At 39.1% G+C, this 20878-nt stretch overlaps 1 protein-coding gene across 8 annotated transcripts in view; it reads left to right on the plus strand.

Annotated features, from left to right (window-relative positions):
• Nucleotides 1-20878, plus strand: part of NBEA (neurobeachin) — a 776083-nt gene that overhangs the window by 642318 nt on the left and 112887 nt on the right. For all 8 annotated transcript variants that reach the window (XM_074986506.1, XM_074986516.1, XM_074986543.1 and 5 more), the window contains 2 exons: nt 4684-4796; nt 14376-14516. In XM_074986506.1, the coding sequence (XP_074842607.1) occupies nt 4684-4796; nt 14376-14516 (254 nt within the window). The remainder of the gene's footprint in view (nt 1-4683; nt 4797-14375; nt 14517-20878) is intronic.

Genomic DNA, 20878 nt, shown 5'->3' on the forward strand with positions numbered 1-20878 from the left:
ATCTTCTTCCCATTAAATAAAAGGCACCACTGCATGACAGATTTCCACTGCATGACAGATTGGGTGAGTCTACACTTGCATTCTTCTTTTGAAATATGTATGCAAATGAGGTAAATTAAATGCAAATAAGGTATAAATTTGCATGTTTGACACCTTATCTGCATATTCTAATTTCAAAACCGCTTCTTTCGGAAGAAGAAAGCCAGTGTAGATGTGGCTTTTTCGAAAGTACAACCATATTCAAAAGAATTCCTCTTCCCTTTATTTAATGGGAAGAAGGATTCTTTCAAAGATGGAGTTTACTTTTGATAGAGCAGTGTCTACACTGGCTTTCTTTTTTTGAAAGAAGCTCTTTTGAAATTAGAATATGCAAATGAGGTGCCAAATATACACATTTAAACCTCATTTGCATTTTTATTTAACTCATTTGCATACTTCTTTCAAAAGAAGAATGCAAGTGTAGACTCACCCAATCTGTCGTGCAGTGGAAAGCATGCTTCATTTTCTTGTGGAAGAAATTTTAGAAGGTTTTTTTTCCCCCAAATGTCACTTGCTACATTTGGGTTCTGGGATTTGGCTAGAAAAGGTGAGCAGTGAAAAAAGGGAAACAATGGGGTGGCGGAATGGCCTGGGAGAAGCAAAGGTGGAACATGGGTGGGGCCACAGGCTGGGAAACTTGCCTCCCTTGGGAGCAGCTTCACCCATCACCCACACTCTGAAGCATCTGGCATTGGCCACTGTCAGAAGATAGGGTACTGGCTCAGTGTGACTGCTCTGATGTTCTCATTGAAGGATCTCTAGGGCTGTGTGTACACTAGCCCCATTCTTCAAAAGGGGCATGGTAATCAGCCTCAGCAGGGAATGATAATGAAGTGCTGCGATAAATATGCAGCATCTCATTTGGCTAATTCTCCCCGTGGCAACTTCAAAGTTTTTGGGAGTATGAACACTTCAAAGTTCCCACAGCTACACGGCATGCTGGTGTTTTGAAGTTTGCAACTTTGAAGCTGCTGTGGAGAGAATTAGCCTAAGTAGGTGCTGCACATTCCTCACAGTACTTCATTAGTACTCCCCTCTCAGGCTGATTACCATGCCCTCTTTGAAGACACAAAGACACAACCGAAGAGCTTTATAAGTATTAATTAAACCCTTTTTGGAAGGGGAAATTAATATCTCCATTTGTAAAATGGGGGAAATTAAGGCATAGTAAAGTCAAGCAACTATAGCAGAGTATTGCATCAAATCTTTGACAAAAACATGGATAAATTTCAGAACTGTTAATATTCACTCCTGTACTTTTGCCAGTGAATACTCCTCTGTGTGCTTTCTGCTCGTAAATTCTTGTATGCTCTGTGAATGATATTTTCGATAAATGTGCATCTGCTCTATGAGTGTTACCATAGCAGGTATTCACTGATATAGTAATTGTTGAGATTATGTGAAAATTATATTTGCATATATTTCTTGTTTCTTTATTTGAACACTGGGCATATTAGATCAATTTTCCCTTCCAAATTCTATTTGTTGCTAAATTAATTTTGTTTTCCAAAGTCACACTGACTTATTAAAGGTAGAAAATAACCAAAAAAAAAAAACTGCTAATAGTAACTGCTTTAACTGGTATCAATGAGACTGTATGTTAAAATAGAGAAATGTTTGTCATTCTTTAACATTCATTGAAAAAATAAGGTGTTTGCAGAGCAATGAAAGTTTTATGTTTCACTAAAGCAGACATGATCTTTGTGTAGAATTGCCCAGAACAAGGAAGCCTGTGTTTCCCTGTGCCAGGTTTTTGTGCCCCAGGAATCTGTCCAGAATCTGGAAGGAAGCAGTTAGTACGACAGGGTTGTAAATCTGCAGCAGGGCTGGGAATTGTTAAAGTGCATTATTTCAGTCTGTTAATTTAATACATACATACACACGTGTATTTATTACATGACTTTTTAAAAGAATCATGTTGTATATTATGAGATTCTCAGTAAGTCAATATGGTAGCTAGTTCAGGATTAAGGGACTTGTTTTTTTTAATGTTTCATATAATTGAGGGTTGTTTTATTTTACTACCACTAGCTACTAGTTGACATTGCTATAAGATTCTTTTTTATTTACCGCTTTCTAGCAGGCAGTTCATACAGAATTTTCAGTTGATTTGATTTTTAACTACAAGGTCTCTTTCACTATGTCTACACTTGCATTCCTCTTTAGAAAGAGATATGCAAATGAGAGAAATCAAAAATGCAACTGGGGTGCAGATTTCCATATCTGGCACCTCATTTGCATATTCTTATTTTGAAAGAGCTTCTTTCAAAATAAGAAAACCAGTGTAGACACTGCTTTTTCGAAAGTAAACCCCATCGTCAAAAGAATCCTTCTTCCCTTTTTTTATGGGAAGAAGGATTCTTTCAAAGATGGGGTTTACTTTCAAAAGAGCAGTGCCTACACTGGTTTTCTTCTTTAGAAAGAAGCTCTTTCAAAATAAGAATATGCAAATGAGGTGTCAGATACGCAAATCTGCCTTTATTTACATTTTCAATTTTCCTCATTTGCATACCTCTTTCGAAAGAGGAATGTAAGTGTAGATACAGCCTTTGTGATTTGGATCTCCAAATTGTTTTTATTCATTTGAACTGTTTAGTTGTAACAATGGAGATTTGTTTCTGAGATTTGAGGGAGATGCTTTGTGTCTAGAGTTAATTTCAGTCTCCTTGAGGAGACTTTTAATCTTGACTGTAGTTACGAAGTAACATTAAAATAAATGTCACCCACCTATTGCAACAGACGGGAAACTTGATGGGGCAGGTGATTACTGAGACAGCTGCAGATGATGGGAAGAGATGCTGTGCAGATGCAAGCATGTTCCCTGATGCTCCAAAGTCTCTAGCTACTTATTGACCAGCTTGGAAGAGAAATGGTGCAGATTGGTCCCTCGCCTTTGCCTTTCGTTTGTTTAAATACCTAGTCACGTGAAGTCCATTTTGCTGTTTCAGCAAGCCCACTCCCTCAACCTCTATTTGTAGCTTACCAGCTGTGTTTTGTGGTTATTGATCGCCTGTGCTTGAATCAGAAAGGGTTTTTTTTTCTTCCCATAGGTGCCATCTTGGCATGTGCTTGGGGAAATTTTTGCTTTGCTACCTGTGATGGTGAAGGTGAGAATGGGAGGATGCAAATGGGCAAACTGAGTATTAGGATAGGCAGGTGAGAGGTTTTCCTGAGTTACGGATAACATTATAGGAGCTCTATAACCCCTAGACTGCAAACAGTTGAAGTGCCTGGTATGTGTGACAGAGAGGATAGGGCCCATCACCTGCGCTGTACTTAATGAAGTTGTGTTCTACTACTAAAATCCATTCCTGTGTCTTTTCTGATTTGTCATCATGCCTATATCAACGTTATTGTAGTAGAAGTTTGGCCAATATCTTGGGTTGCAACACGCACCCCTGCACACCCATACAGACCCTCCCTTTGACGTCCCTTCCCTCCTGCCATTCAATGCATGAGTTTAAATAACAGCTTACAGTATTGGCATTGGCCTGTCTATGCAACCAAAATATTTCTCAACAATGTTCCTCTGTGTTTTTAAGTCCAAGGTATAGAGGCAAGTATATAGTTTATTAAGGCTCAAGTCATGAGCTGAGCACCCAGCCTGAGTAGATGGGCTGGATGCTGGGTGGATGTATTGAGGGCAAGGAGTGGAGCGCTGTTGTTCCTGACTTGAGAAGCAAGTACAGAGCTGCTTTGCAAAAGATTCTTCAGCCTGCTGGCTGCAGGAATCTTTATGGGGCTTAGATATACCTCCAGATCTGAAGATGTGGGTCTGCCCCGTGAAAGTTCATCACCTAATACATTGTTTTGTTAGTCTTTAAAGTGCTACCTGACTGCTGGTTTGTTTTGTTAGAATACAGACTAACATGGCTACCTCTCTGTTATTTAATAGTGGGAACATGAGTAAAGCTGTATATTAGGAGATCCTCCTGGCTCTTTGCAGGTCTTTCGCTCCTTTTGCGCTACTATGTAAATAAAACCTCATGAGGAATGGAGCTTAATTCTGGGCAAGCAGTGTGCCACCCATTCCTTCTGTTCCATTCTCACTAGAATTTCCCCTGTTTCTATAAAAACGGAACTTTTCACCATTTTGAAGGATAGAGTGCAGTTAACTCTGAGGATAATGCAGAAACGGCAGAGAGGGGCCCAAAACCTCAAATACAAACTCCCAAACTTTGGAAGAGTTTTCAATTTTGCAGCTTGGACCCAAAGGGCTTGTAACTTAGCATCTGTGTCACACTGTAGCAACTGGTACAATTACATGAAAAAAAAAATGATTCTTCCAAATTTAAATATCAACAGATATTTAAGAATATTTAGTATCATTAACAAAGGGTATCAAATAGTATTAAGTGGCACGTAGTTTTGTTTTTGCTTTTGTTTTTTGACACCTGTCAATGTTATTCTCCTCTTTTTCTTACACATAACCTATGTTGCTGCTGTCTTCTGAATTTTCGTTCAGAAACATGCAACTGGGAACATATTTTTGGTTTCAGGTTTAAGTGCATTAATAGAATAGCAGGTAAATGGGACCATAAGATAAAACAAATATGGAGATAATTTGGCAATAGCTTGTTTATCAGTGGCACAAATAGGCAATATTTCATAGAAATTTTACAAGATTTTTTTTTCCTTAATTAGGACGAACGTACAACGATCTAAACCAATACCCTGTATTTCCGTGGGTATTAACAAACTATGAATCAGAAGAGTTGGACCTGACCTTACCAGGCAACTTCAGGGATCTTTCAAAGGTATTTTTCAACATTTATGTTAAAGAAATCTCGCCAGTCTTCTGAATGAAAGAGTATATTTTTAATGTGTATTGCTAAATAAGTGGAATTAATAAGTTTGGTGGGAAAAGTTTATTGTTTTACAAAGGCACATGAGATTATTTTGATATTTTTCCTTATGAAAGATTGGTATTGTTTTGTTATATCAACTAAGTTTTAAATGGGAACTCATTTAAAGGAGCCTAATGTATTTTTGGGAGCAGTGGCAAAGCTAGTATGAAATATATTACATCTCTGTAAATTACAAAAGGAAGGTTTCCATAGCTCCAGAAATCACTGATTAACATTAACTTTCCAACATGCCCTGTTAAAGACAAAATTGGGTATCTGTGTCAGAACCAACTTTGCTGTTATATTATTTCATGGTTCAGGTTTGTAAAAGTAGATTTACACTCTGCAGCTGCCATTACATGGTACAGATTGGACCTCTCCAATCTGGCAACCTCGGGACCTAACCAGTGCCAGATTGAGAGAATTTGGACCACAGGAGGTCAATATTGCCTGGAAGCATTGCCAACATTTCCGTTGCTTCCTGGGCTCTGAGAAGATATTTAGGGGTAAATTACAGCTTAATAACAGCACAGAATACTGAGATCCAGAAGTGGTGGCTGGAAACAAACTTTATGGAGAGGTTCAATCTATACCATGTAATGGCAGTTGCAGTATGGAAATCTAGCTTTATAAACCTGAACCCTGAAATAATATAATGGCAATGTATTCTAAGAGCCCTATAAGCAATGGAAGTGTTGGTAATGCTGTTAGACAGTATTGACCTCCTGTGGTTCAACAAATTCTCTGTGTCAGCACCAGTCAAGTCCCAAGGGTGATTCAACGTATACTCTAATGTGGTTGGGAAGACTGCTTTTATGAGACTTCTAAACTAATTTTGCATTTGGCATATATGGATAATACTTGGATACATAAAGCAGCTGGAGGGACTGATTGGATGGCAAAACTGCATATAATCTTATTTTTTCTTTAAAAAAAACTAAATACATAAATTTATACAGGGCCTGATCTGAACAAACTGGCGGGAGGCCTAAGTTCCAGTTATGCAGGGCATGTTGCTCTTTCACAATATTATTTAAAATTTTCCCAAGTAATTCTGTAAAAATATGTAATGAGACTATAATGTATATTATAAGTGACAACAAAATCTACAATAGCAGGATATCAACTTTGCTAGTAATAGTAGGTGAGGTCATTACCAAGCAACTGAAAATAGGTGTTCATTTTTTGGTATTGTTTATGACAATGATAAAACATGTGACTAAGCTTCTTTATCTCTTCAAAATCTCCTAAGATTTATTTTCCTAATATTTGTAGCGGCATGCAGCAGTTTACATAGCACAATGTACTGAGATTACTCCAGAGAGTAGGTTCATGAGAATTTTGGTAAGCAATTCAGATGTGATTGACTCCATGCTTGGATGAGACCCAATCAAGGGACAAAGGAGCTAAAAAAGTAACTTACAGATTTCATATGTTCATTTTTCTTTCTGAGTCAGTAAAGACTTTTTACTGAATTAGCCCTTTTTCCTGCTATCAGCAAGAGCTGTGCTGTTTTTGCAGAGGAGATGCAAAACCTAGTCCCTGACTACTTGTGTTCATTAAAGAATCTTATACCACTTTTCACAATAATACTTTACTCCAGAATCCTATACTGTTCAATTTGCGTAATTATATCCTGTTTATATAAGTTGCTTTATACTTCAAATTAAAAAAAAAAAAAGTGACACTCTGCAGTTCTTCACTGAATCCTTTGTATATAGTGTTGCTGAAGCAGAATGATGACTGCATTGTAACTAGTCCCCTACTCTAGGGTGAGGCAACAAGGGCAATTTCCCTGGGGTCCAGCAGTTCAGAAGGGCCCAGGCTTTTTGCCGCTGCCACTGCTACCCCAACAGCGGTGGTGGCTGGAGCCCAGCACCCTTTAATTTGGCAATGGAGTGCTACATAGAGCATACCATGTGGCTCTGTGGGCTGGGAATGGTGTTTTGGGCAGTGCAAAAGGCTGACTGCCCCCACATCAGCTCCTTCCACCTGAGGCTCCCCTGCTTACAGGAGCATGTAGCTACCACCTTCCCTAGAGGCTCACACATGGTATCAGCTCCCCTGATTGCAACCAAGATTTGGGGTGCATTCAGTGGTGGATAAGTCATTCCTGCATGTAGTTTGCAAACCATGTTGGAGTCTTATGGATAAAGCAATATAAGCTTTCTTAATATATTATTCTGGTGATTCCTACTAGCAGTTACAAAGGTTTCATTTAAAATTGGTCTTAAATGAAGCACAGATTTTTATTTGTCTTTGGAAGTGGTTGATTAGCCAGTGTGAAATGTCACACATAGTTTTTGTGGCTTTTGAATATTCTGTATAGGTTTTGTCCGGTTACTCTTCACACATTTTCAATAGGAAATCATTGTAATTAGACTGCAGCTGAAATGTTTTCTTGGCATTCCTACTTTCATTGACTGTCTCCACAAAATTTGGTAGAGAGGTTGATGCTGAGTAGGTTTACTCGGTGCAATGGAAAGGGTTTAAAAAGGAGTCGCTAATCTTTCGTCATTATTCACATTACAGCTGAAAGGTTATGTGCTATGCACATAGGTCTGATTCATGTGAGCTGAGAACACATACAATTTTCTCCATCAGGAGCTATCCTTTTCTGTCAGATTTTACTCCGCAATGAAGAAGTGTTCCTGCACAGTTGCTGGTGCATAAGGGTTTCCTGTATAGCCACCGATGAATAAAATTATCTCTGTCAGCTGCTGCATTTCTACCTCCTCACAGGTCCACCTGCAAGCCCTTTGTCCCAGGCCCCATTTAAAAAAAAAAAAAAAAAAAAAAGGTAGGAAATAAATATACCAAAATTTCTTTCAGAAGCAGTTCTGTACCTCAAGTTGCTATACCTCATCTATCATTATAGTACTTTCATACATTTAAAGAACTGCTTGTCCACTCATGAACATTTAAATTTACATAGTAGTTGAAAAATAGCCATATTCTAATTCTTCATAGTATTTTATGAAAATTTTCTATCCTCTTTTTTTTTCAGTACATATTTAGAGGGAAATTTATATGAAAAAGGGCATGGGGTCAATCAAGGTGCCGTTGCTGTAAGATATATTGGACCCCTCATTTGATTAGACAGTATAGGCTCAAATTTTATTCATTACATATACAAGGTTAAAGGTTACATTTATTGTTTGACAGGATGAAAAGCTAATGAAAGAGGCTGTCATTGATATATAGATTATCTTTTCACTACTGAACCATCAAGTGATCTGTTTATTTTCTCATTTATTGATATTTTCCATGCAAAAAAATGAGTGTTGGTGGGCGTTCACATGAGAAATGTGTGTTCAAGTCATATTGTACACTGCATTTCTCTAAGGACAACACTGAGAATTTAGTGTTTTTTTGTGTAAAATTATATAACATTTATTCCTAAATTACAGTGAGTGTGTGAGTTTGACATTAATGTTCCTGCTCATTAAAGTATAAATGGGAATTTTTCCTCATTTACTTCCACTCATGCATCCTGTTAAATCAAATGGTTTCTCTGTAAGGCAAAGTCCTACTAATATTAATGTGTGTATGAGCCATCACACATGCACATTCACTGAGTGGAAAAAAATTATATTTTGTTAATGCGGAAGGTGTTTGACTGACAGATGATGATAAGCAGAACCACTTTCCCATATTACTGTGCCACTTTTAGAAAAGGAAGTGATAATGCCTCAAGGCTTCTAAATGTAATAATGCAAATCAACGCACCAAAGTGTGAGTGTTTCAAGGCAAACCACTCTCAATACTGCCAAATGTCTATATACTGTTTGACAGAGCTTATGTGGTTAGCAAAAGCGTCTCTAACCAGAACTAAGCTGCACAAATTTCTTCAGTTTATTTTTAACTTTATCCTTTACAACATGTAAATCTACTATCAGCAGGGAAATGTTAAATGTTAAATTCAGTCTGGTGGTAGCCACAATATTAAGCATTTATTTTTCTTACATGAAAATGTAATGCATTGAACAGAACTCCAATACTTCAGAATCTGAATGAGCTGTTTATGCTTGAAGAAAAAGTAGGTAGTAATCTATTAGTTATAAAGCTGCTTACATTTTTGGATAAATTTAAAGTCTTTTTTTTTTAGCAATTGAGTCTTAGTTAAGTGTTAAAAATTTCTACTTTAAAGTATTATTTTGCATTAATTTAAAAAAATCAACAGTTTAGATGGAACCAAACTAAATTTACAAATGGTATTATTTCTTTGGCAATCAACTCCCACATTGTTGCATGCATTAGAACTCAGATAAATGAAGAAGATAGATACTGTTTAGAGCAGAACCATATACCACATATAACATATATTTGTGACCAAATGTGAAGGAAGATAAATTTGGCACTATTGTAGTAAGGAATATTCTGCTATAAATACAGACAGTAAAATCGCAAATACCACATGAGTTAGCATAACATGTGCAGTTGATAAAGCACTCAATTTATCAGCAACACACTGTTTAAGAGACTAGAAATCAAAAGAGATGAGCCAATTATCCAGGTAACATGCCATGGAGCAAACAGCAGCAATTTTCTGATGTTAAATCAAACCAAATACTCGCTTTGTTTTTAATGGGAAAAAATTCATCACATATTTTGTTGACTAAAATAGGTTGTAAGCACCAGCTTTTTGTGCAGTATAATGAATCAAAAGTAAAATTGTTAGACAATAGTTGGCTATAGCATTTATGTTACAAACTTGTAGAGAGAGGTTTTTGGCTGTAGTAAAAGAGTGGATTAACTTGTGGGTAGATTTTAGAAACACTTCCCATAGAATGAATAATTAGATATTATTGGCCTGAAACTAAGCAGAAGTGGTTTTTTAAACAAGTAAAATTAAAGAAATGTGAAGATGCCCTTTTTATAAAACAAAGGAACTTATATATTTAGATAAAATTGCATTTTTGTAACAAGTTCTATAATTCATTTTTAACAAGGAGTATCAGAGCAAGGAATTACCCTCAAGTATGTTAGACTGCTAGACTAGGCTTGTATCTTAAGGGCTTTCATCTAGGTTTGCATCTAAGCCTTGTACTTCCTGTGTGACCTTGGCAAAGTCACTTAATGCCTTTGTGCTTCAGTGACCTGTATGTGAAATGGAGATACTACTTCTCTAACTCACAGCATTAGTAATCTATTAGTCATAAAGCTGCTTTAGTTTTTTTAACATTTGAGTTTTTCAGTTGTTTTAAAGTTTTCTACTTTAAAGTATTAATAGTGTTGATGATTAATTTGTTAAATGCTGTCAGCTGCTCAGATGCTGTGATAATAGGAGTTTTAGAGCCCATTCACTTCCTCCCATGTGGTGAGGAAAGATCCACGTATGGAGGACCTCTCCAATTAAGAAGCTGTGAGTGTAATCTCTCTCTCTGCATTGTTATTAGATGGAAGGATGGAAGTGAGGTTAAATCATATTTTTGCTGCTACATTCAATGCTCTGCAAATTCCTCTGAAAATTCACTCATTCAAAGGGCATACGGGTGGGTGGCCACATTCACTAGAAAACACAGAGGCATAGTCAATATATAGTTAATGGTCAGAAGTCTTTCATGGTCCCCACTACTGCAAAATTGATACAATTACGAAGTGTTTATGGACTTACCTTTCCACCACCAAGATCCAAAAGTACTGTCTCCACTTTACAGATGGAAAACTTGAGGCAAAAACAGAGACTGAAGGGCTCATTCATAGGCAGACAAGAAGTTTATGATGCAGTGGGAAATTGAACATTGGTCTTCAGAGTACCAAGTTAGTTCCCCAGCATCTTTCCACAATGAAGTCTGTGACCTGTAGGAGGTGAGAGTCAAGTTGACAACTTCCACAGGGAAACAAACCCCATCCTCTTCCTTCATATTTTGTTCTCTCTCTGAGAGAAGGTATTCCACACAGAGATTTCCACAGGAGAATTCCCCTTCTATGATTTTTCATGAAGGAGTGACAGTCTGGTTTTACCTATATTATCCATTTTATTCATCAAACATATTATGTGTGATTCAGATCCTCCCTCCCCAGTGACTCATAAAGTAATTGTAAGAAAACTGAAATCTTAGTCTGGAAAGCATATTGACTAGACTTGCATCTAATACTCTGGACTGGGACTCAGGATTTGTGGGTTCACTTATTAACTTTGCCTCAGACTTCCTGTGTGATCTTGGAAAAGTAATTTAATTCCTTTATGCTTCAGTATTGTTTATATGACATGGGCTATGTCTACACTATCCAAAAACTTCGAAACGGCCATGCAAATGGCCATTTCGAAGTTTACTAATGAAGCTCTGAAATACATATTCAGTGCCTCATTAGCACGCGGGCAGCCGTGGCACTTCAAAATTGACGCGGCTCGCCGCCGCACCGCTCATCCAGACAGGGCTTCTTTTCAAAAGGACCCTTGCAACTTCAAAGTCCCTTTATTACCATCTGCTCATAGGAATAAGGGGACTTTGAAGTTGTCAGGGTCCTTTTGAAAAGAAGCCCCGTCTGGACGAGCCGCACAGTGGAGAGCCGCGTCAATTTCAAAGTGCCGTGGCCGCCCAGATGCTAATGAGGCACTGAATATGTATTTCAGCGCTTCATTAGTAAACTTCGAAATGGCCATTTGCATGGCCATTTCAAAGTTTTTGGATAGTGTAGACATGGCCATGGAGATACCACTTCCCCAACACACAGGAACAGTATTGCTGATAAATCCATTAAATGCTGTCAGCTGCTGTGATAATGGGGACTGCATAAGTACCTCAAAGAGATAGATACTCACTGTGAAATCTGGGGTCTGAACAAAGCTGCGGAGAATAAGGAGAATATACAACTTTTTAGCTTCATGAAGTAAATTGAACATAGAATCATAAAATTCTAGGGCTGGACGGGACCTCAGGAGGTCATCTAATCCAGCCCCCTGCCTAAAGCAGAATCAACCCCATCTAAATCATCCATGACTTTGTCAAGCCAGAACTTGAAAACCTCTAAAAACTTTCTAGAAGCAGCAGCTTGTCTCTTTATGTCATGAAAGTAGTTATGTGTAACCTTATATCTAATATCAGACTGCTAAATTGAAATAACTCTTCTTCAGCTTTAAAGACCGCAGAAGCACAGTGGTGCTTGCATCCATATTTTGTATGGTCCTCGGAAATCATTTTGTCAGCTGGTTGAGAGAAATGGACGTGTCCATATATTTTACATTAAATGTGTCAAAAATATAAGAGCTCACAACAGAATATATTGTTGATATATAGGTATAGATAGGTGTAGGTAAAGAGACTAATAATTATTCCTAGTCAATACATTTTTATTTCGTTCATCCATTTGCAGAATTCAATTAATCACAAAAATAAGTCAAACAGAGTAAACTAGTGAAGTTTTGTGGTGACTGGAAGTGTTTCTATAGTCTGTCCAATCAATAGGGAAAATAAACTAATAATTTAATAAATTAATCTTTCTGTAAATTGTTTCAGTAAAGATTTTTGCAAATTCTAGACAGTTGTAATGTCTGAGGATTTCCTGTATAACCAAACTGTAAAAGACTGAAGAGATTGAATAACTGATGACACATGAGTGAAAAAAAATGTAAATATTTATTTTATTCTTTTTTTCAGTAGTTGAGAGGAGGCCTGGCAGTGATTAGGGGATAGGTTATGCTTTTCTTTCAAGAATGTTTTGTGAGGCCTTGCAGTGCGATCTGTATCAGATATGGCTGATCCTTAGGGATTACACAAACATTTTACACATACGAGAAAGCTATTAGCATACCCATGACACATCAAAGTTATTAAGCACTCAGAATGTTTAGGGTAAATCAAAATTCTGTACACCACTGACTTAAAAGTATAATTATTCACAGAACAGAACAATATGAACTACTTTATAAGTTATTCATATTATTTAAATTGTGAAACAAATGTGCTCTACTTCAATCTAATTAACACGCAGACATCTCAAAACACCAGGGAAATTCAGAAACAGTATACTTAATTAAAACTCTGCTAGTAATACCTTTTAGTGATATGCATAGTATTATGATGATACCGTTCATGCTGGATTGATAGTCTACTATTTCCAAATGTAAGGTGAGTTTTAGCTAATTTTGAAAATATGCTCCAGAATGAAATCTGGACGACATATTTGTCATTTTTCTAATGGTCAGACCAATTTTCAATATAAGATACAAAAGTAACAATAAAGTAAAATAAGTTTGAGGTTATAGCTTTGATATTGGATATTGAGTATATATTGAAATATGCTGATTAGTTCAAAATAATGTTGAACAACTTCTAATATTCTGAGAAGAATTTTACAAACTCCATGAATAAATAGTGCAAGTTGTAAATCCCTGACTAATAGAGATTTATTCTAAAAATACTCTTAACTATTTATATCATTGTAATATACCTGAAGTAGTCCTTTTGGACTCTAGCAAATAAAAGCATGAATATTTTTTGAACTATTCATTCTTGTATGTAGTAATGTGTGTTCCTCTGAAAGTGAAATCATATTTTATTAATTTTAATGCTAAAATTCATCCTTGCTGTTTCTTAGGAGATTACTGTTGCTTTTGTTCTTACAGTTATTACTAGATAAATAGTTTAATAGCATCTGATGTGAAAAATACATGTTCAAAATGTCTTTATATGTATTTTCTCTCAGTTTTAAATGTTCTCACAATAGCCATATAATATAGACAGACAGCCGTAACAAGTACAAAGGATTATGACAGAAATTAAAACTCATCCATCTGAGCAGATAAAGTACAACCAACAATTTCTACCTATGCTTTGAATTTTAGTGAACTTTTACCTAACTTGTGTGGATTGTGTGCAAGGGAGATAGAATGGGTTTTGAATTCTTGAATATGTTTCCATTCCTGTTATTTCTTTTAAGCTAGAAGATTGTTCATTTCTCTCTGTGAAACCTGATTTTGGTCAGTCGCTGTATAGAGGCTGTCTTGCAGACTCTGAATATTTTCAAGTATTTCTGTTTAGGATCACCAAACACCACTGCCAGTTCTGTGTGAAATCTTTTCATCATGAAATGTGCATTACAAAGTGTCCTGTGTGAGCTAAAGTCACTTTTTGTTAGCTGTACCATTATAGTGAATGACAACCATAGAAATATTGGTTTGGTCTTGCTGCATTTTAGAAGTGTATTTCCAGAACAATGTTACTCAATTAATTGGGAAACAACTCTGACTTCAAGAAAGTCTTTGAAACTTTGCAGATGTGGATAACATATATATGCCAATTTAAAAAGGGAAAGGAAAAGAAAAGTTTGAGAGGTTTAGTAGATCCCGTCTTTGGAATAAAATTTCAAATCCATCTCAATAATCCAATTTAGCACAATGTGGAACAAGTTATCTACACTGGTCTTCTGGATTTTATATATAGTGAATTTTAGCTAATGTATACAAAAAAAAAAGTGATGTACAGATCCAAAGCACACTAATCTTCATCTGTTATGATGATTCATGCTTTTATCTCTTTGCAGCCCATTGGTGCTTTGAACCCAAAGAGAGCAGTGTTCTATGCCGAGCGCTATGAAACATGGGAAGATGATCAGACTCCGCCTTATCATTACAACACCCATTATTCAACATCTACATCTACTCTGTCCTGGCTTGTCCGTATTGTAAGTAGTTTTTTTTGATCCTGCTGTTCATTTAATATTTTTGCTTATGTTGCGTTCGCTTGTACCTATATTTCAATCTCTATAAATATGTTTGAATCAGAACCTCCCCATAAATGTTATTTGAAAACCTCATAAATTTTATATTTGCATGCTGCCTACTAATTACTAGCCACTGGTGAGAGGGTCACCTGCCCCAAGAATCAGAGGCATGCTTAGAACTTGAATTGTGGAGCAGACCAGGACAAGTAACTAAATTAAGGAAGAAAGTCGATTGAAAGAAAAGTTCCTAAATAGTAAAAGAAGATTTCAGCCCACCCAAGCTATCCTCTCAGTTCAATAACTGATATCAGAGGGGTAGCCCTGTTCGTCTGTATCTGCAAAAACAACAAGAAGTCCTGCGGCACCTTACAGAGATTTTTTTGAGCATAAACTGTCATGGACAAAGATCCACTTTGTCATCTGACTACGTGCGTCTGACGAAGTGAGTCTTTGCCCAGGAAAAGTTATGCTCCCAAAAATCTGTTAGTCTATAAGGCGCCACAGGACTTCTCATTGTTTTTAATAACTGAGGTACTAGTGGGACTTGAAACTTGTCATGGGCCATGCCTACATGGGCAGCTTCTGTCGACAGAACAGCCCGTTTGTTGACAAAACTCATGGAGCGTCTACACAGCTAAACCATGTGTTGAGAGTTTGTTCAGTCAGCAGCATTATCCCTGTTCATGATCAGGAGTAGTGCCTTTGTCAACAGTGTTTTGTTGAAAGAGTGCCTGTGTAGGCAGTTCCATCAACAGAGGGGGCTCCTGATTCCCTGGCAGCCCTGTTTGCAGATCTTCCGGTCAGCCATTCCGGTCAGGGCAGTGCAATATGGCTGCTCATTGTCAACAGACTGGATTGTTCTTTCGATCTGCCTTTATGTGTAGATGCAATTTGCTTGAAAGAGGTACTGCTGAGGTTTCTTTGTCGACAGTGACTTCTGTTGACAGGGGCTACCCATGTAGACGTAGCCATGAAATTTAAAAATAAAGAAAACAAAAAAAGTCCAATAACAAAAACACCCTTAGACATTGCCATACTGGTGGAGAAATCATAGAGCTCAAGTTTTATATGTAAGCAGACATAAAATAATGGATCACTGAGATGAAATGTTTATTCGTATTTCAGAAAAATAAAAGTTACGTTTCTAATATATCCAAAACAAGTGTATATTTTCAGATACTTTGAAATGTGCACAGCATATTAAGATCCTGCAATGCATTTTTTTTTTCATTTCTGGAAACCTGGTATTAACTCAACAATCTTTATAAATGGATCAAGCAATGGACCCACATTACAGCTTTTGGATATAGCCTGACCACCAGAGCAATGAGGCATAAACACAGAAGTGCATATTAATTGCTTCAATTTTATTGACTTACTATAAAATGAAATGATTATAGAATTTCTGAACTTCAGCTAAAATAGCATTACAACCCAATAAACACAGATTGTGTGGGATGTATCAGAAATGAGATGCTGCCACCCCTGTCACACAGCCAGCCAACAGGATCTGGCATAGAAAGCCAGACTTCTCTCCCCTACCCCCTTTTCTGCAAAGAAATTGGAGATGAGTTGAGAGAAGATTCAAGATGCCCAAGACATTGACAACTGCACATACTCACCATTCCATGCAAATGCCCCAGAACAATGCCAGGTTGTTCCACAATTTGAAGGTCCCTTGTAGTCTTTACTAGAAATCAGCCACAATTTGCATTAAATCAATACTCTGATTGAACCAGCCAGACCTCTTGTGTGTCAAGGAGAAGGTGAAAACACCCTCAAAACAGTTTGCTAGTTCTGCCTTCTGGGAAAAGCTCAGCAGGAATAAAAATTGGGAGAAAGTGATGAGCTGAGCTCTTAACATCTCAGGAGCTCTAGCAAATCTATCTGAAGGGTCCAAAGAGAGGAGCAACTTAAGCACAGCAGAAGCTGACATACAGAAAGCCCCTCTACCTGACCCAAAATGGGCTGGTGGGAACAAATCAGGTACCATGACCCTGAGTTTGCCCCATCTCAGACACCACTGCGGTATGTGCCCTATAGCCCTCGCCACCCAACACAAATACCAGGTACCACCCAAATTCAAGGAGAAGATTGTGGGGGGGGGGATCAGAATGAGGTTGTTTCCCTGAACCAAATACATGTCTAAACCAAAGGGGAGGGAGCCTTTGTTGCTTCTGTCACCATCAAAATCCAGCTATGCTGAGTAGGATGTGCATTTCCCAATTGGCAATAGTAAGGTGTTTAGATCCGCAGTTATAGGACTCTGTAAAGAGTCCTGAGACGCCCAGCCCTTGGCCTAGGGCAGGCAGCAACCAAAAAGTGGGTTAGAGCACCAGCCCCGCACTCAGTTCGGGGCGGTCAGCAGTTCACTGCCACAATACAATACAGGCCCAGCCCTCAGTCTAGGGTGGGGCAGCAGTTCTCAATAGCAATATGGTAGAGACGGCTGGCCCAGCCCTCAGTTCAGGGCGGGGTAGCCGTTCGCAGTTGCAATACAGTACCAGCCCAGCCCTCAATCCAGGGCGGGGCAGCAGTTCATGATAGTAATCCAATTCCGGCCCAGCCCTCAGTCCAGGGGGGGCAGCAGTTCACAATAGAAATCCAATTCCGGCCCAGCCCTCAGTCCAGGGCGGGCAGCAGTTCACAAGGGGTTAGCCCAGGCCCGGCCCTCAGTTTGGGGCGGGGCACCAGCACAAGGGTTTAAGCACAGGCCCGGCCCTCAGTTTGGGGCAGGGCACCAGCACAAGGAGGTTAGCACAGGCCCAGCGCAGGCTGGCCCTGTCAAGGAGGGGGTAGGGGGTCGCAGGCCCTCTCACTCCACTGCGAACCGGCCCGGGGCCCTGGGGGTCGCTCACACACGACCACGGCAGTGGGGATCCAGGCCGCAACACACTGCCATGGGTTCGGGAGCGTCGTTCCCCGGGCCACTTCCTACCTCTACCTCCGCTGGCGGAAGATCCCCATCCATCTGGTCAGGGGGTCCCTCTAGGTTGGTCTCCTCCAGGTCATCCACCTTCGGGGGCTCCGCCCAGTCGCCCATCTCAATGTCATTGGGATAGTCGGGCGGCGGTAGCACTGGGGACCCGAGGCGATCCTGGGCCTGAGGGCTGTAGGGATCCGCTGGGACTCTGGGGCAGGCCGCCCCTGGGGCTTTTTCCAAGGCAGGGGGTTTTCGCTGGCGTGAAGGTCCTGGCAGGTCCGGAAAGTCCAGGTAGTCCCCCTGGGGCATCTGGATCCGGGGGTGTTCGGAGCTGCTGGGGGCTTGCTCCTCCGTTCTGGCCAGGCGGCGACAGGCCCTCTGCCCTTGGCGCCGGGGAGCCCGTGCAGGCGCCTCCTCCCTGCCCGGAGGCCCAGTCTTTAATGGGTCCCGAGACCTGCCCTTGGCTCTTCCAGCCCTGGGCCCCGCCCTCTGAGGGGTGGGCCTCTGGTACTCTGGCTCCGGCCCCACCCACCAAGGCCTCTGCGCAGCCTCCTCTGCCTCTGAGTCTGCAGGAGGCCATACTGACTCACTACAGACTCATTCCTGCTTATGCTATGTTGAAAATATTTTTCTTTCCTCTAATGCCTGTTTCTCCAGGATGCAGTTTTGGAAGTAAAGTCTGTTAATGCTTTGACTAGAGAATTGGCTTAAAGTTTGTTGAAATTTACAGATGACACTAAATTGTTTTGCTTAGTAAAAGTTATGAAAGGAGTGTGCAAAATTGCAGATACGCCTATGTGCTGTGGGAGATTGGAGCAGAACAACGAATGAAGCTTGAATTGGATAGATGCAAAGAGATGCACTTTGGCAAAAATATCCTAACTTTCTAGTATAATTTTATATTATCTCCAAACCATCACATGAGGATTTGGCATGTCTGGAAGCTTCTGGTCAAATGAGAGAGAATGAGAACAGTGAGATTGTTGTGTGTAGAGATTGTTGTGTGTGTTGTTGTGTGAGATGCATTGACAGAGCCACCTGAGGAACATGCATTGGTCTGTCTGCTTTATGTACTCTTGTAATTAATGTGGTTGCCCCCACTCAGTCATAAACACCCAGTGAATTTTATTTAAAAACAAAACACCCATTTTCATGTCATTTTTTGACAGTAAATTGTTAGTGGATTGTAGATCTTATGCTCTTGTCATACAATTTCAGTCCACAAGGGGAAAAAACCCAAAAGCTATGCTTTTCTCATGATTATTACTCTTATACTTTTAAAAATATATACCCATTGAAAAACTTCTGTTTTTGTAAACATTGATTTTGTGCGGGAGGGAGTTAAGACAAATGAGCGACTTATCGTTATATGGAGTGATCAGAAAAATAATGGTCCTGTGGTTTTTTTCTATTTTTTTAATTTTGCTATGGAGACCAAGGTTTTCTGAAAATGTTTCTTATTTCATTTATGATGATTATAAGAATAGCCTTAGAGTCAGTTACATGTCTGAGGAAGAATCACTAGAATAGTGTTAGGCACTGATCATTCACAAACAGGCTAGCTCCAAAATGCCCTTTTCTGGTGGTGGTATACTCCACCCACTCCATTCTAATAGGTGTCGTAGCTGTTTCTGGATAGTCGTGATCATTGAGTGTTTTCTTCTCATATGCCCAAGATTCTTCTTCATTCTGGAGCATGTTCAAGAACTTTAAGAGTACCTATTACACATGATCAGAAGCTGAGATATTGTTCTGAGAAATAAATGAAGAGAGGGAACCTTGTGAGTTGCTGTGTCAGCTAGTGGGAAAAGGAGGGCAGAGAGCAATTATTAGGGAAAATACTGAAACCTGTCTTAGCTTAAGGTAAAACAATTCACCTGAGGCCAGCCTTGAATAAAATCTTGAACTGAGTCTTGAGAAGAGCAGTTTTTAAACTAAGAGGTGGGGGAAAGCCGATTGGTGCGGGTGAGCACCTGGATTGGACGGAGACTTCTCTTACACGAGGCTCCATAGACAGGGATTCCCTAGAAGTTAGTCAGATAGGGAACGTGGGAAATAATATATGGGCAAGATCAGATGTGAAACAATCGCATATAAAAAAATCCAACGTGTCTGTGAAAGGTGGACATATAAATAGTGGTAGTTTTTTAAAGTGCTTTTACAGAAATGCTAGGAGTCTGTCTAATAAGATGGGTGAACTGGAGTACCTCATATCAAAGGAGGAAGTTGACATAATAGGCATCACAGAAACATGGTGGAATGAGGACAATCAGTGGGACACTATCATACCGGGATATAAATTATATCGGAAAGACAGAGCAGGTTGTGCAGGTGGCGGAGTGGTACTATATGTGAAGGATAATATAGAATCAAATGAAGCAAAAATCCTAAAGGAATCAAAATGTTCCGTAGAATCATTATGGATAACAATTCATTCCTCTAATATGAATATGGCATTAGGAATATATTACCAACCACCTAACCAGGATAGTGATAGTGATGCTGAAATGTTAAGGGAAATTAGAGAGGCTATCAAAATAAAAAACATAGGAATAATAGGAGATTTCAATTATCCCCATATTGATTGGGTACATGTCACCTCAGGACGGGATTCAGAGATTAAATTTCTTGATGCCTTAAATGACTGCTTCTTGGAGCAGCTAGTACAGGAGCCCACAAGGGGAGAGTCAATTCTCGATCTAGTCCTGACTGGAACGCAGGATCTGGTCCAAGAGGTAACTGTTACTGGACCGCTTGGAAATAGTGACCACAATATAATAACTTTTAATATTCCTGTGTTGGGAAGAACACCGCATCGGTCAAACACTCCGGCATTTAATTTCAAAAAGGGGAACTACACTAAAATGAGGAAGCTATCTAAACAGAAACTAAAAGGTAGAGTAACTAAACTAAAATCCCTGGAAGCTGCATGGAAACTGTTTAAAGACACCATACTAGAGGCCCAACTTAAATGTATTCCCCAAATAAAAAAACACAGTAAGAGACCTAACAGAGAACCACCATGGCTTAACAGCCATGTTGAAAAGGCAGTGAGAGAGAAAAGGGCAGCTTTTAAAAAGTGGAAGTCAAATCCTAGTGAGAAAGATAGAAAGGAACACAAACACTCCCAAATTAAGTGTCATAATGTAGTAAGAAAAGCCAAAAAAGATTTTGAGGAGCAGCTAGCCAAAAATTCAAAAAACGATAGTAAAATGTTTTTTAAATACATTAGAAGCAGGAAGCCCACGAAAAAAGCAGTGGGCCCTTGGATGATAAAGATATAAAAGGAGCGATCAAGGAAGACAGTGCCATTGTGGAGCGATTAAATGATTTCTTTGCTTCAGTCTTCACGGCTGAGGATGTTACAGAGGTTCCTAAATCTGAGCCAGCCTTTTTAGGT

The sequence above is a fragment of the Carettochelys insculpta genome, chromosome 1 (genome assembly GCF_033958435.1).
Source record: "Carettochelys insculpta isolate YL-2023 chromosome 1, ASM3395843v1, whole genome shotgun sequence".
NCBI classification, from domain to species: Eukaryota; Metazoa; Chordata; order Testudines; family Carettochelyidae; genus Carettochelys; species Carettochelys insculpta.